We start from the raw sequence: 12,779 nt of genomic DNA, 5'->3' as shown, positions 1-12,779 counted from the left end.
ACTCTGGGTTTTTAAATTTATGAAATTATTTCTGATTGACACTTGTTGCAGTGAGGAGCCCAATGAAAAACATTGCAGCAGTGTGGGTGAGAAAAGATGCTGCAGACATGGGGTTGTTGTCAGAAAACTGCACAAGTATCAGGGGTAAGTGACATGAATGTGCACATTATTAATCATGTCAACAGACACACACTTGTGGCCTTTACAGGAGGCCCCATAGCAAAGGTTTTGAAGCAATTCAAATTTTTAGATTAGATTACTAACAGTGTGGAAACAGGCCCTTTGGCCCAATGAGTCCACACTGACACATTCACCCCACACTACGGGCAATTTAGCATGGCCAATTCACCTAACTTGCACATTTTTAGATTGTGGGAGGAACCCGGCGTAAACCTCACACAGAGGGAGAATGTGCAAACTCCACACAGCCTGAGGCAGGAATTGAATCCAGGTCTCGGGTGCTGTGAGGCAGCAGTGCTAACCACTGTGCCACCCAATGACAAGAATCTCTTCTAAAGGAAAGGAATTGAGGTCCCTATCAGAGTCCAGATAACCTCTGAGTTGAGTACTGGACAGATATTAGTCAGTGTACAAATATGAAAGGATAAAGCAGAATATGCAGAAGCAGACAATTGCCATTGTTTGACAAGTCTACAACAAGTGAGCTGAATTAACCTAATGGCACAATTTGGAAGAGCATCACCATCTCCAGAGACATAACTCTTTGAAAGAAAGGAATCCCTGTGAAACAACAGAAATAGCATAAAGACAAAATATCAATTCTTCAAACTTTTACTGTAACAACCAAACCAAAATGGACATAATTCAAATAATAATTAACAAGGGAAATTTCACTTTAAGTAGTTTGTACAAGATCCTAATCCCCCTCATCACTCCCATGTGTGCAGTTCCCAAGTTCTCTAACACATCATCCTTTACAATGTATCTCTCATTTAACCCATTTAATAGATTTGGCAATTCTCAATTGCTTTCACTCAGCAGACATATTCTACCCAGGGTCTCCAGATACAGTCAATTGAACAGACACATCACCATGAACCCTCTGTCACTCAAGTCATGACAGTCCTGATGACATAACCTTCCAGTGTTCCTTTTCTACTGACCGACCAATGCATTTGGTCCATGGTCTGGTCCTCCTCGTACAAACACTCAACTCTGTAGCATGTCTAAACCGTTCACAACACTTTGAGGATTCAGACCCTTTCAGCTTTTGCTGAAATCATTGCTTCACCAAGAAAATTTATGTTGTATTTTCTTATTACTAAATAGAAAATAGAATGTATTTGCTCATCTCCCCTTGCATGAATTCTATGCTCTTATCTGTTTTGACTCAGACCAATTGCCAGTATACAGATTTAAACCTGACACTATTATTACTTATCTTTCATCTCAATCACAAATACAGCCAGAATGTTACTATATGAACAAGAATCCAATTACCATTCTCAAGAAAAAAAATTGGACATTCCTTCTAAAGAGACATCATGTGAACACTGCAGATATTTGTATTTTGCTCAATGGAATGAAAACCCAGATTTAGTGATTAAAACAGTGATCGTATTCGTATTTAAGAATAGATTGAAGAAGTGGTTGATGAGCAGGAACGTGTGATCAATATTTTTGTTTGTATGGAAGATTAACACAGGCATAAACTTGTTGGCTCAAATGGTCAGTTTTTCATGTTGCAATTCAACGTAGAAACATACCTAATTCTCAGTCATACAGATTATCGGTGCCTTTCACTTCACACGCTGATTATTGAAGGACCCATCATGAAGAAATTGTAAATCCTATCATCTGAAACTGCTCTTATGGAGAAGCTGAGTCCTGTGTTGTAACTAACAAGTTCCTGCATAGGAGGTTGGAGAAGCAATCTCTCACCCTGTTTCACATTTTCCTTGACAGGGAAGACAACTGTGAATCATATTTATTTGACCTGTGTCTCTATTCACAATAGAAAAAATGTTAGCCTCATTATTACTTCACACTTTTATGAATAAATCCATTTGATTACATAAATGGATAAGTTTTCAGTTGGGCCTCCTTTGTTATCTCACTGTGGCATCATCACTGACACAGAATGTTCCAGAATACAGGGGCTCGTAACTTCGAACCAGTACGAGAACTGCTGGTGAACTACATAATTAATGATGTGCAAAGAAAAATCAGTGCAAATGACATCCTCAAGCGACTTCAAATGTAACTAGAGCAGTAATGAATGTACCAAGAATAATTTAGAAACTAACTCTCGGGACTGCTTTTCAGAGCAGGTTTGGGAATCTGATACCTGAATAACTTCAGGGTCCTGACCCCACACATTAACTGAAGTGCCCAGTTCAGGTGGGTGATGAGCTGGGCACCCAGTTAACAGTGCACAGTATTACCAGGAGCTGGCAACATGTCACAAGTGAAAATAGCACACTGTGACACGCAAGGACTTGCCCCGCCTTATCGCAGAGAGCAGCAATATCTAGCAGGGATGGCAGCATACACCCTTTAGAAAACATCTAGCAGGCAAATCAGATGTAGTGCATAACATCTGGTGGAAGATTGTCCAGCATTTCCAATCATAAAAGGAATTTCTTTTGTTCCACTCTGACTCAGATGGCTGTGTATTAATGTGCATTGGACTGTTCAAACATACCAAATTCACTTTTGAAAATTCTACTCCCTACCTCCCTGTCTCATTAAATAAAACCTCGGAGGATTTAGGGTGGAGTTAGAGGTGAATGTGCTTCCCTCCTCCACCTCACTTTGAAACTTGAAGTATGTTCTCGAATTATCAGCAGCATTCTGTGCCTGGCTAACTCTTGACTCCAAATTTGAAAATCCAGTGCTATTTCTTTATTTGTATTTGTCCTCATACATACTTTTGCTCTTAAATTTAGAGTCTTTCTTGGTTTCTGTCTTCACTCTTCTGCTACCAATTTGTCTCACTTTGAGGCTTTACTTTTGGTTTTTGTGTTTCTCTTCTGCTCTTTCTCTTACTGTTTGCCTTGTTCCCTTTTCATTTTCTTCTTTTTATCCCCAATTTTGTCTGCCTCAGTACTTGTCCCTCATTATTGTTTTCTTAATCATTAACCCACTGCTGCTTCCAATCCCTAATGAGAAAATGTAGGAATAAACCAACCTGTGAGAAAATATTCTATCAGACTGTTTCTTAAGACCATGGAGACTGGAGACGGTGAGAGCCAGTGTTTACAATATGTCTTGGTGAAATGTACCTTCTTCTTTTATTTGTTTAGCTGGAAGCCCCAGTTCAGCAACAAATGCTGAGGCTGACATTCAGCGCAGTGTAAAGGCCATAGTACGGGAACTGGACCAAAGAACCCCGGGAGGCTCAAGCAGTCGAGGTAGGAGATCTGTGATGTCGAGGCAGGTCCTTCAAGATCACTGGTTAAATAATAGTTGCTTAGATCCAGTCTCCCAGATGGCTGGTTAATAAGCCATTCCAAAGTATAACAAAACTGATATTTGATTGACAGTCATTTCATTGGATTTTTTCATTTAAGAATGGGCTGAATCTTCCAAGGAGTGGCAATCACAGTCAGATTACTACACTGCTCCTTGGCTGCCTTCCAGGGCAGTGCAGGATCAGTGCTGCAGGAGAACCCATGCCCCCTTTTTACAGCAATAGTTGCAAAATTCTGGGGTTTCAAGGTCCCATGGGGATATTGACGAGGAGAGAAGGTAAATGAGTGATACAGCAAGGTGGGAAGTAGTTGGGGGAATGACGGTTAGGATGTCAGGTAAGTAGGTGAGGGGCTAGTTTACCAGGTAAGTGAGTGAAGACGTAGGGTGACAGGTGGATGGGTGAGGGGTTGGGATTGCAAGGAAGTGGATCAGGGAAAAGTGTCAGATGCATGATGAGGTGGGATAGCAAGTAAGTAGGTGAGGAGACAAGTGGAGAAAGTGAGGACTGCAGATGCTGGAGATCAGAGTCGAAAAGTGTGGTGCTGGAAAAGCACAACTGGTCAAGCAGCATCTGAGGAGCAGAAGAATTGATGTTTTGGGCATAAGTCCTTCATCAGGACTTATGCTGAAGGGCTGATGAAGGTCTTGTGCACAAAGTATTGATTCTTCTGCTTCTCGGATGCTGCCTGACCAGCTGCGCTTTTCCAGCACCACACTCTTCAGTGAGGAGACAAATAGGTCAGATATTGGAGTGACAGATTGTGTTTGCTGAACAATGTGCTTGCTGAATACTGCTGGAACCATTCCGTTCTCTACACAGATGTCAAAACTGATTCAGAATCTTTATTGTTAAAGCCATTTAAACTTTCACAGAAGACGAATAACTATATTTTCAAAGCAGAAGTATTTTTAGCATGGAATTTCTTTTATATTTGTGTACAGAGATATACGTAATTGGGCAACCCTCAGTGTAAAAGATTGAGGTAACACCTGGGAGCATGTATTGCACACACAATTACAGTGTAGTGTTTCCTCTCTTTTATGTCCACTGAACGAGTCCTGTCCCTAACTGCTTCCCCACTCATTACAGTGATTATACCTGAGGCTAATAAGCTATTGTAATTTTTTGCAGTGACCCTGATTCAAAATATGTACAAAATTAAAGCCAGAATTTTAGACACAACAGAAAGTTACTTTTCTGATTCTGTAATTTTTGTTATTTTTACTTCTAATTCATTGAGGCATGCCCTGTACTTCCTATAGATTTCAAAACCTTTAATGATACTGTTGTAAGTCACAAAGAAAAATTTTCAATGATCATGTGTTCCTACATGTATTTCTGTTTGCCTAATGTGCATGAATGTTGTTGAAGTGACTTGAAATTTTACTTTACATGTTTGAAAAATCCTGCATTTCAGATTTTCTTTCAGTGTTCCTGATTGTTTCAACTTATTTTGGCTTATTTAGATCCATTTTACTTTCTAATTGTCTGACAGAAATTTGGCTCTGCCAAAAGTTTGAGGCATAAATCTTTTTATTTGAATTATTAATAACAAAGCCTTTGTTTATATTTTATTATAGGAATGTTTAGATGGACATTACATAAGAAGTCTGAACGAGACCCATACAACAGCATTTTTCTAGTTAAAAATCTTATAAGTGAACTGGAACTGGTGAGAAATTATTTTAAAGAAAATATCTGATTTTCCCATGATGATGAAAAACTAAGAAATCCTGGTGTCCATGGATGCAGAACAAATCCCTGGAAATAGTTCTTATTCTAATAATCACAGCTCAATTAAATCTGGCTCTCACAGACTTGCAGGCAGTGCATTCCAAAGTCTAAGTATTTACTGTGCAAAATTTTGCAAATCACTTTAAGCCTTCACCTGCTCTTTCTCAATTCTTTTACAAGTGGGAGCAGAACCGTCACAAATTTGTAAACTCTACCAAATATCCTTTTAGCCTTCTCCTTTCCAAGTAAAACAAAACTGAAGGAGAAAGCCACTTAGTGCTCCATGGCTGATTCTGTCTGCTTACAACTGATTATCATCATCAATGCAGTTTGCTGTTTGGTCATTGAATAAAGAGAGTGGCGTACTGTTTCAAACTAAAGCACAGCTGTAATGCAGGTGTATCAAAGTTAGATGTGCAAGGGTCAATGATGGCATTACTAAAGCAATATTTGTCAGAGGTTTAGGCATGTAGGATGAGCCATCAATCCTGTTTGCTAGTACAGTGACCTGAAGTCTGAGGGTCAGTTTGCTGAGTTGGCTGGCTGGCTGATTTGTAATGCAGAGTGATGCCAATGGTATCGGTTCAATTCCTGTACTGGCTGGGGTTACTGTGAAATGGTAAATTATTACTCTCCTTCTCGACCTTTCCTCTTGCCAGATACATGGTGACCGTCAGTTTAAACCACCACCAGTTGCCTCTTCAATGAGAGAGCAGTCATTTGGTTCAGTAGGACTACGACAGCTTTACTTTTACCTAAACTCTCAAGTCAGATCATTGCCCGACATAAGGTCTGATTTGTCTGGGTCCCAGCATTGTTGCTGAATTGGTGATCTTTCGTATTTGAACATTGGTCTGATTCAGTAAAATGATCATGACAATCCAATGACTCAATGCAGCACCAGAAGAAGGTTTTAATTGCCGGCCTGAATAATAGGAAATGAGCTGTGAGAAATGGCAGTCCACGTGGGGATTAAGAAACTTTCTTCTGTTGGAGGCTAAATGTCCTCTAATTGTAGCTAAATCATCAATATGCTGTTTCATAAATATGAATACATAAATACATTTATGATGTTGCTATCAATAGTAAATAGAGGAGGTGACCCCAACTCCACAACCTTCAAGTCTGGGATTAAGATACGTTTAAGAGTAAAGCTAGGAGCAGTAAACCTTTGCATTTATTTGACCACCAAGACTAACAATGTTGATTTGATGTATTACAAATGTAGAACTCGTTCATTCCCCATCAATGTCCTCCTTCCTTTTGAACATGCAGCTCCCGATCCCACATCAACTTAGAAAACTCATAACTGGTCAATGAGAAAATATGAGCGACATTTAATTTATTAATGGCCTAAATCTTGAAAAGTATTATGTTTTGAATCACACAGTAACTGGATTTTGTTTTAATAGGCAAAGAAAGATAATAAGCACTACATTCTACCTTTATTGAACATCCTAATGTACACAGTTATTCAGGTGGGTGTAGACTGAATCCTGGTATTTGATTTGTACTGCAATATAAAGCTGACTGAATGTAGTTTTCAAATTATTATTTAGCATATGACATTAAAATGAGCCACTTGAATTATTAGTGAAATTTCGATATTCATTGTTATGGAATGAGCTAAATTTAACTCCAGCAGTCTTGTTTGAAAATCGTCCTACTGAAGAACAATGAAGAGCAAATACTGCTGAAAACACAGCTTCAGTTTATCAATAGATCGTTACAAGTGTCGTTATTAGCAGTTTGTTTTCTGTGCATGATGAATCCAAAGATTTATTTTTGAGATTCTTCACAAACTGTCTTCTTGAGGATACAAGCTTTGTTTTTTGAGATTGCACAGTAAAATATCATGTTCAATGTATCGAGGTCCTGTTGTTGGGTTGCCCTCTAAGAAAGAAGAACAGTTAGAGGCAAAGTCATCACCACGCTGGTCTGACTCCTCATAATGGCTGAAAAATAGATATCTTAGCTGCCAGCAATCCAATATCCAGTCTGTAAAGTAATGGTGGAGATGACATCATATAACATCATGACATCATTATATGACATAAAACAAACTGTCTTCCAGACTCACCTCTGTCGTGGAATATTTCCACATCTGCTCTCCATATTCAACAGATGACTCCTGAAATCTTGAACTAATACCAGGAATAAGCAGATTGCCTTATGAGGAAAAGCTACACAGGCTAGGCCAGTATCCTCTGGAGTCTAGAACAGTCCTACAGGGTCTTGACCAGGTGGCTAGAAAGAGGATGTTCACTCTTGTAGAAAAATCTAGAACTAAAAATCATAATTTAAAAATAAGGGGATGCTCATTTAAGGATAAAGATGAGGATTTTTTTCCCTTCGGGTTGGGTATTTTTGGAATTCAGTTCCTCAAAAGGCAGTGGATGCAGAATCTTTAAATATTTTTAAGGCAACAGTTGGTAAATTATTAATTAGCAAAAGGATGACAGATTTTTGGGAGAATGCAGGAAGGTTAAAATTAGATCAGCTACAACCTTATTGAATGGTGGAACAGGCTCAGAGGGCTGACTGACATACACTTGCTCCTTGGTTATTTGTTTGAAAAGATTGAGTGACATAGCAGGAAGTAAAAAATAAATTAAGAACCGTAGATGCTGGAAATCAGAAACAAAAACAGAAATTGCTGGAGAAACTCAGCAGGTTTGGCAGCATCCGTGAAGATAACACAGAGTTACTGTTTGAGTCCAGTAACCCTTTTTGTTTTTGAATCGGATAGCAGGAAGTAATTTGCCTTGCTTTTTTTTTAAACCGTCAAGTAATGGTGTGTCATGCCTACAATGGCTTTCATTATTGTTATGTTGCAAAACTTAAAGAGCTGGGACCCATCAAATGAACAATCGAGGTAGCTGATGTAGTTTTGTTTATTTTATCAGCAGAGATACAAAGAGTTTTCACAATGTGTGGTTTTCTTTTGACATATCAGCCAAGGAAATAAGATAAAATTGCATGAAAAAGTTGCCATGCACTTCAGCAATACTCAAATTCTGTAATACCAAATGACTATTTGTTACAGTTTCATTAAGATTAAAAAAAACTTACAGCAACCTTTTCACCTTGTATTTCCTACGTGCTTTCCAACCAATAAATTACTTAAGTGTCATCACTATTCTAATCGAGATTAACATGACATCCAATTTGCCCACAGCAATGTAGAATGAGATAATTGACTAATTAATGTGTTAATAGAGGGTCGTGCATTAGTTGGGACACCATGACAATTCCGGTGTTCCTTTCTCAATAATGCTGGAGGATCTTTTACATCTCCTAAACTGGCAGGCAGGCAGGCAGCCTCAGGGACATCTTAATTGAAAGACTGTGTCCTCGACTTTACATTTCTTCCCAATTCTTTGACTTAACTGAATAATTTTTAATTTTAAAAGAAATACTATATTGCTTAGTGCAGAAATCCTGCTGCAGTCAGGAATGTGAAGTCTATTTTAAGACTCACATCATGGACAGAACAATAGAACTTATACACTTAATGGTAAGGCCCCTGGGCAATGTTGCTGAACAAAGAGACCTTGGAGTGCAGGTTCGTAATTCCTTAAAAGTGGAGTCTCTGGTAGAAAGGATAGTGAAGAAGGCATTTAATATGCTTGCCTTTATTGGTCAGTGTATTGAATATAGGAGTTGGGAGGTCATATCGTGGGTATCATGTACAGGACATTGGTCAGGCCACTTTTGGAATACTGCATTCAAATTTGTTCTCCCTGCTACAGGAAAGATGCTGTGAAACTTGAAAGGGTTCAGAAAAGATTTACAGGGATGTTGGCAAGGTTGGAGGGTTTGAGCTGTAGGGAGAAACTGACTAGGCTGGGGTTGTTTTCCCTGGAGCATCGGAGGCTGAGGAGTGACCTTAGAGGTTATAATATTATGTGGGTCTTGGATAGGGTAAATAGGCAAGGTCTTTTCCCCAGCATAGGGGAATCCAGAACTAGAGGTCATAACTAGAAGGGTGAGAGGGGAAAGATTTACAAGGGACCTAAGGATTTTTTTTTTTCACGCTGAGGGTGGTGTGTGTATGGAATGAGCTACCCGAGGAAGTGGTGGAGGTGGGGACAATTTAAAAGGCACCTGGATGGGTGCAGGAATAAGAAGGGTTTAGCGGGGTATGGGCCAGATACAAGTGGGACTAGATTAGTTTGGGATATCTGGTTGGCACGGACAAGTTGGACTGCAGGGTCTGTTTCTGTGTTGTATAGATCTATGTTAAGCCCATGTCATTGACAGAAAATAAATTTAATGTGTATAGTTCAATCAAAACCATTTTTTGTTATTTTGTTGTCTTTTTAGAATTCTTTTTGCATCTCAAGGTTGGGTTTTCTTCAGCCATGCTTAACTACCAACATTTTGATTCATGAGTTTGCCAAGTTACTTCTCAGCAAATAATGTTATTTAATTAATGCAAAATTTTGCAATGTTCTACTGGGTGTTAACTATCTTTCTTGCCAGGCTGCATATATTCCTGATGATCTTCACGAAAAAGCATATAAATTTTGCAAAGGGCTGCTATCCTTCGCCAAACCCTACTGCACCATTGCACATGAATATGCAGTTATGTTAAAAGCTGAAAGAAAGGCACCAGGTAGGTGAACATGTTCTAAACTCTTGAAGAGATACTGAAAAACTGGAGGATACAATTATTATTACCAATTCCTTTAATAGTCCTTCTCTCTGCGTGTACAAATATAGGTGTAAACCAATAGCTGGGAGTTGGAAGGTGTGAGACAATACATGACCTTATACTTTTCCAGATTGAACTCCATTGGTCATTGCTCTGCCCACCTGACCAGTCTATTGCTACCCACCTGCAGTTTACTCTCTTCACTGACTGTCACTGTTCTGTCATCTCACCTGTATTTAAAAAAATACATATGTGCATTATTCGTAAATTTATCGATAAAAAGTAAATACAAAATGTCCAAGAAACCATAGCAGAATTTTGACATTCCTCATTTGAGCTTCAATCCAGTTACACCAAAAATACCATTTTCAAAACATGAAATGAAATGAGTTACATTCCTATTATGTCTATGAGGGCACCTTGAAACTTAACAAGCCCTTGTTATATTTTGGCAGAAAGACCTTGGGGGTCTTTTTTCACTGCACTTTGACAGCAGCTGCCCCAACCTTTAATGTGGTAAAAACAATGACTGCAGATACTGGAAACCAGATTCTGGATTAGTGGTGCTGGAAGAGCACAGCAGTTCAGGCAGCATCCAAGTAGCTTCGAAATCGACGTTTCGGGCAAAAGCCCTTCATCAGGAATAAAGGCAGTGAGCCTGAAGTGTGGAGAGATAAGCTAGAGGAGGGTGGGAATCCTGGCACTTTCCCCTGCCACCGCAGGAACTGTAAAACCTGCGCCCACACCTCCTCCCTCACCTCTATCCAAGGCCCTAAAGGAGCTTTCCACATCCATCAAAGTTTTACCTGCACATCCACTAATATCATTTATTGTATCCGTTGCTCCCGATGTGGTCTCCTCTACATTGGGGAGACTGGGCACCTCCTAGCAGAGCGCTTTAGGGAACATCTCTGGGACACCCGCACCAATCAACCACACTGCCCCGTGGCCCAACATTTCAACTCCCCCTCCCACTCTGCCGAGGACATGGAGGTCCTGGGCCTCCTTCACCGCTGCTCCCTCACCACCAGACGCCTGGAGGAAGAATGCCTCATCTTCCACCTCGGAACACTTCAACCCCAGGGCATCAATGTGCACTTCAGCAGTTTCCCCATTTCCCCTTCCCCCACCTCACCCTAGTTCTAAACTTCCAGCTCAGTAACTGTCCCCATGACTTGTCCGGACTTGTCCAACTGCCTATCTTCTTTTCCACCTATCCACTCCACCCTCTCCTCCTTGACCTATCACCTTCATCCCCTCCCCCACTCACCCATTGTACTCTATGCTACTTTCTCCCCACCCCCACCCTCCTCTAGCTTATCTCTCCACGCTTCAGGCTCACTGCCTTTATTCCTGATGAAGGGCTTTTGCCCGAAACGTCGATTTCGAAGCTACTTGGATGCTGCCTGAACTGCTGTGCTCTTCCAGCACCACTAATCCAGAACCAAGCTTTAATGTATCCATCAGTATGTAGCCCTAGACCGTTGGAATGTGCCAGTCTGCGACATTCAGTCAAGGTCAACTCTTTGCACTGGAAGACTAACCAGTTTCAAGCCTACCAAAGAGGGTCTTTCACTGAGTTAATGGTCCTCCAGTTGCAGTTGATATTTGTCTTGGTGTGCATCATGGGGAACAGAATGTAGAGCACAGAGTCCTGTGACATGGAACTGCTCGGGACAAACCTAAACAAATACCTCTGCATATCCCTCCAGGGCTTCTTTCCAGCAAGAGATGCGTGGTGGTCTCTTCACCACTGCGGCTATATCATGACAGCAAGAGCCCGGGTGTACAGGAAGGATCTAACGGGTAGTGCCCTTCTCCCCACCAGCTAAGCTATGACTCAGTGCTTGTTGAAAAGCTCTGGCAGTGAGGCATTCAGCCTTTTGTTCAGCAAACCAACCAATAGGATCCACTCTCTCTTTTCACCACGGGGCATCCAGGACATTACATGCTGACCATTGCCTGATGGACTTGTGGTCAAAGGTGTTTTCCTTTGCAAATTGTTTGAAGAGGGACAAGTGGCATTGTACAGTCCAACAACGTGGAGCGTTTCATGGCAACCTGGCCAGACCTATCCTTCACAACATGGGTCAGGTAGAACCTCAGTTCAGGGTGACACTTGGTGTTTGTGTTCCAAGAGTCTATGCACAGCCCTGAATCAGCCACACACAAAGGTGCTACTCCTCTTCGTGTTGCTGACTGCCTAACTCAGGGTCCTCACAATACCTACTCTTCTCCTAATCTCTGTCTAATGAGAGAGCAGTCTATCATCCCCAGAGACTATAGCAACCTCTAATCCTGTAGGGAGACTGAATCATGATTGAATACAATCTGCACCATGTCCAATCTTGTAAATATTTCTTATAAGGCTCCTGATTACAAGTAATTTTATTTTATTAAATGTTTTTTCTCATGAATGAATATAATTTGATTTTGGTATTTCTCAATGTAAATACTTTAAAATGAGTTGTACATATGATGTTCAATCGATATTTCAATTGTATAAAATTGTTTTATAATACTTCAAGATATGCACAAATAGCTGTTAATTTTAAACAATGATATCTGATTAAAGCTTATTATTTTTACAGGTGTATTATACCAAAGATTAATTATTTCTGAACATGGACTGAAAAATGACACATCTCCACACTGGGAACGGTAAGTAGACAATAACTGGATAAAACAGTCCATAGAATAAATGGCAATAATTGAAACAGACAGCCTATATTGCCAGTGTTTGGTCATTTAAGAGGCAGCCTCTGTGACCCATGCTGGCAATATTATCAGACCAACACTGTAGACTCAGCGTGGCAGGATTGTGAAGCTGAAAATCAATAACAATTGAACAAACCAGTTTTTCCTCACATTTTTCTATGTGTTAATTCTGGTCCTCTGCCCTCCTGCAGTGACGATGTTGAAGTTGGAAATGGCTGATGTGATAGTTTTGGT

General features: G+C 40.2%; 1 protein-coding gene across 1 annotated transcript in view; it reads left to right on the top strand.

Moving 5' to 3' along the window:
- LOC140463939 (phosphoinositide 3-kinase regulatory subunit 6-like) overlaps window positions 1–12,779 on the top strand; it is a 99,133-nt gene that overhangs the window by 31,271 nt on the left and 55,083 nt on the right. Inside the window, exons 3-8 of the mRNA XM_072558422.1 lie at window positions 52–144; window positions 3,267–3,374; window positions 5,017–5,108; window positions 6,583–6,648; window positions 9,656–9,788; window positions 12,419–12,488. Coding sequence (XP_072414523.1) covers window positions 52–144; window positions 3,267–3,374; window positions 5,017–5,108; window positions 6,583–6,648; window positions 9,656–9,788; window positions 12,419–12,488 — 562 coding nt within the window. The remainder of the gene's footprint in view (window positions 1–51; window positions 145–3,266; window positions 3,375–5,016; window positions 5,109–6,582; window positions 6,649–9,655; window positions 9,789–12,418; window positions 12,489–12,779) is intronic.

The sequence above is a fragment of the Chiloscyllium punctatum genome, chromosome 39 (assembly GCF_047496795.1).
Source record: "Chiloscyllium punctatum isolate Juve2018m chromosome 39, sChiPun1.3, whole genome shotgun sequence".
NCBI lineage: Eukaryota > Metazoa > Chordata > Chondrichthyes > Orectolobiformes > Hemiscylliidae > Chiloscyllium > Chiloscyllium punctatum.
This window is presented reverse-complemented; position numbering and strand designations above follow the sequence as displayed.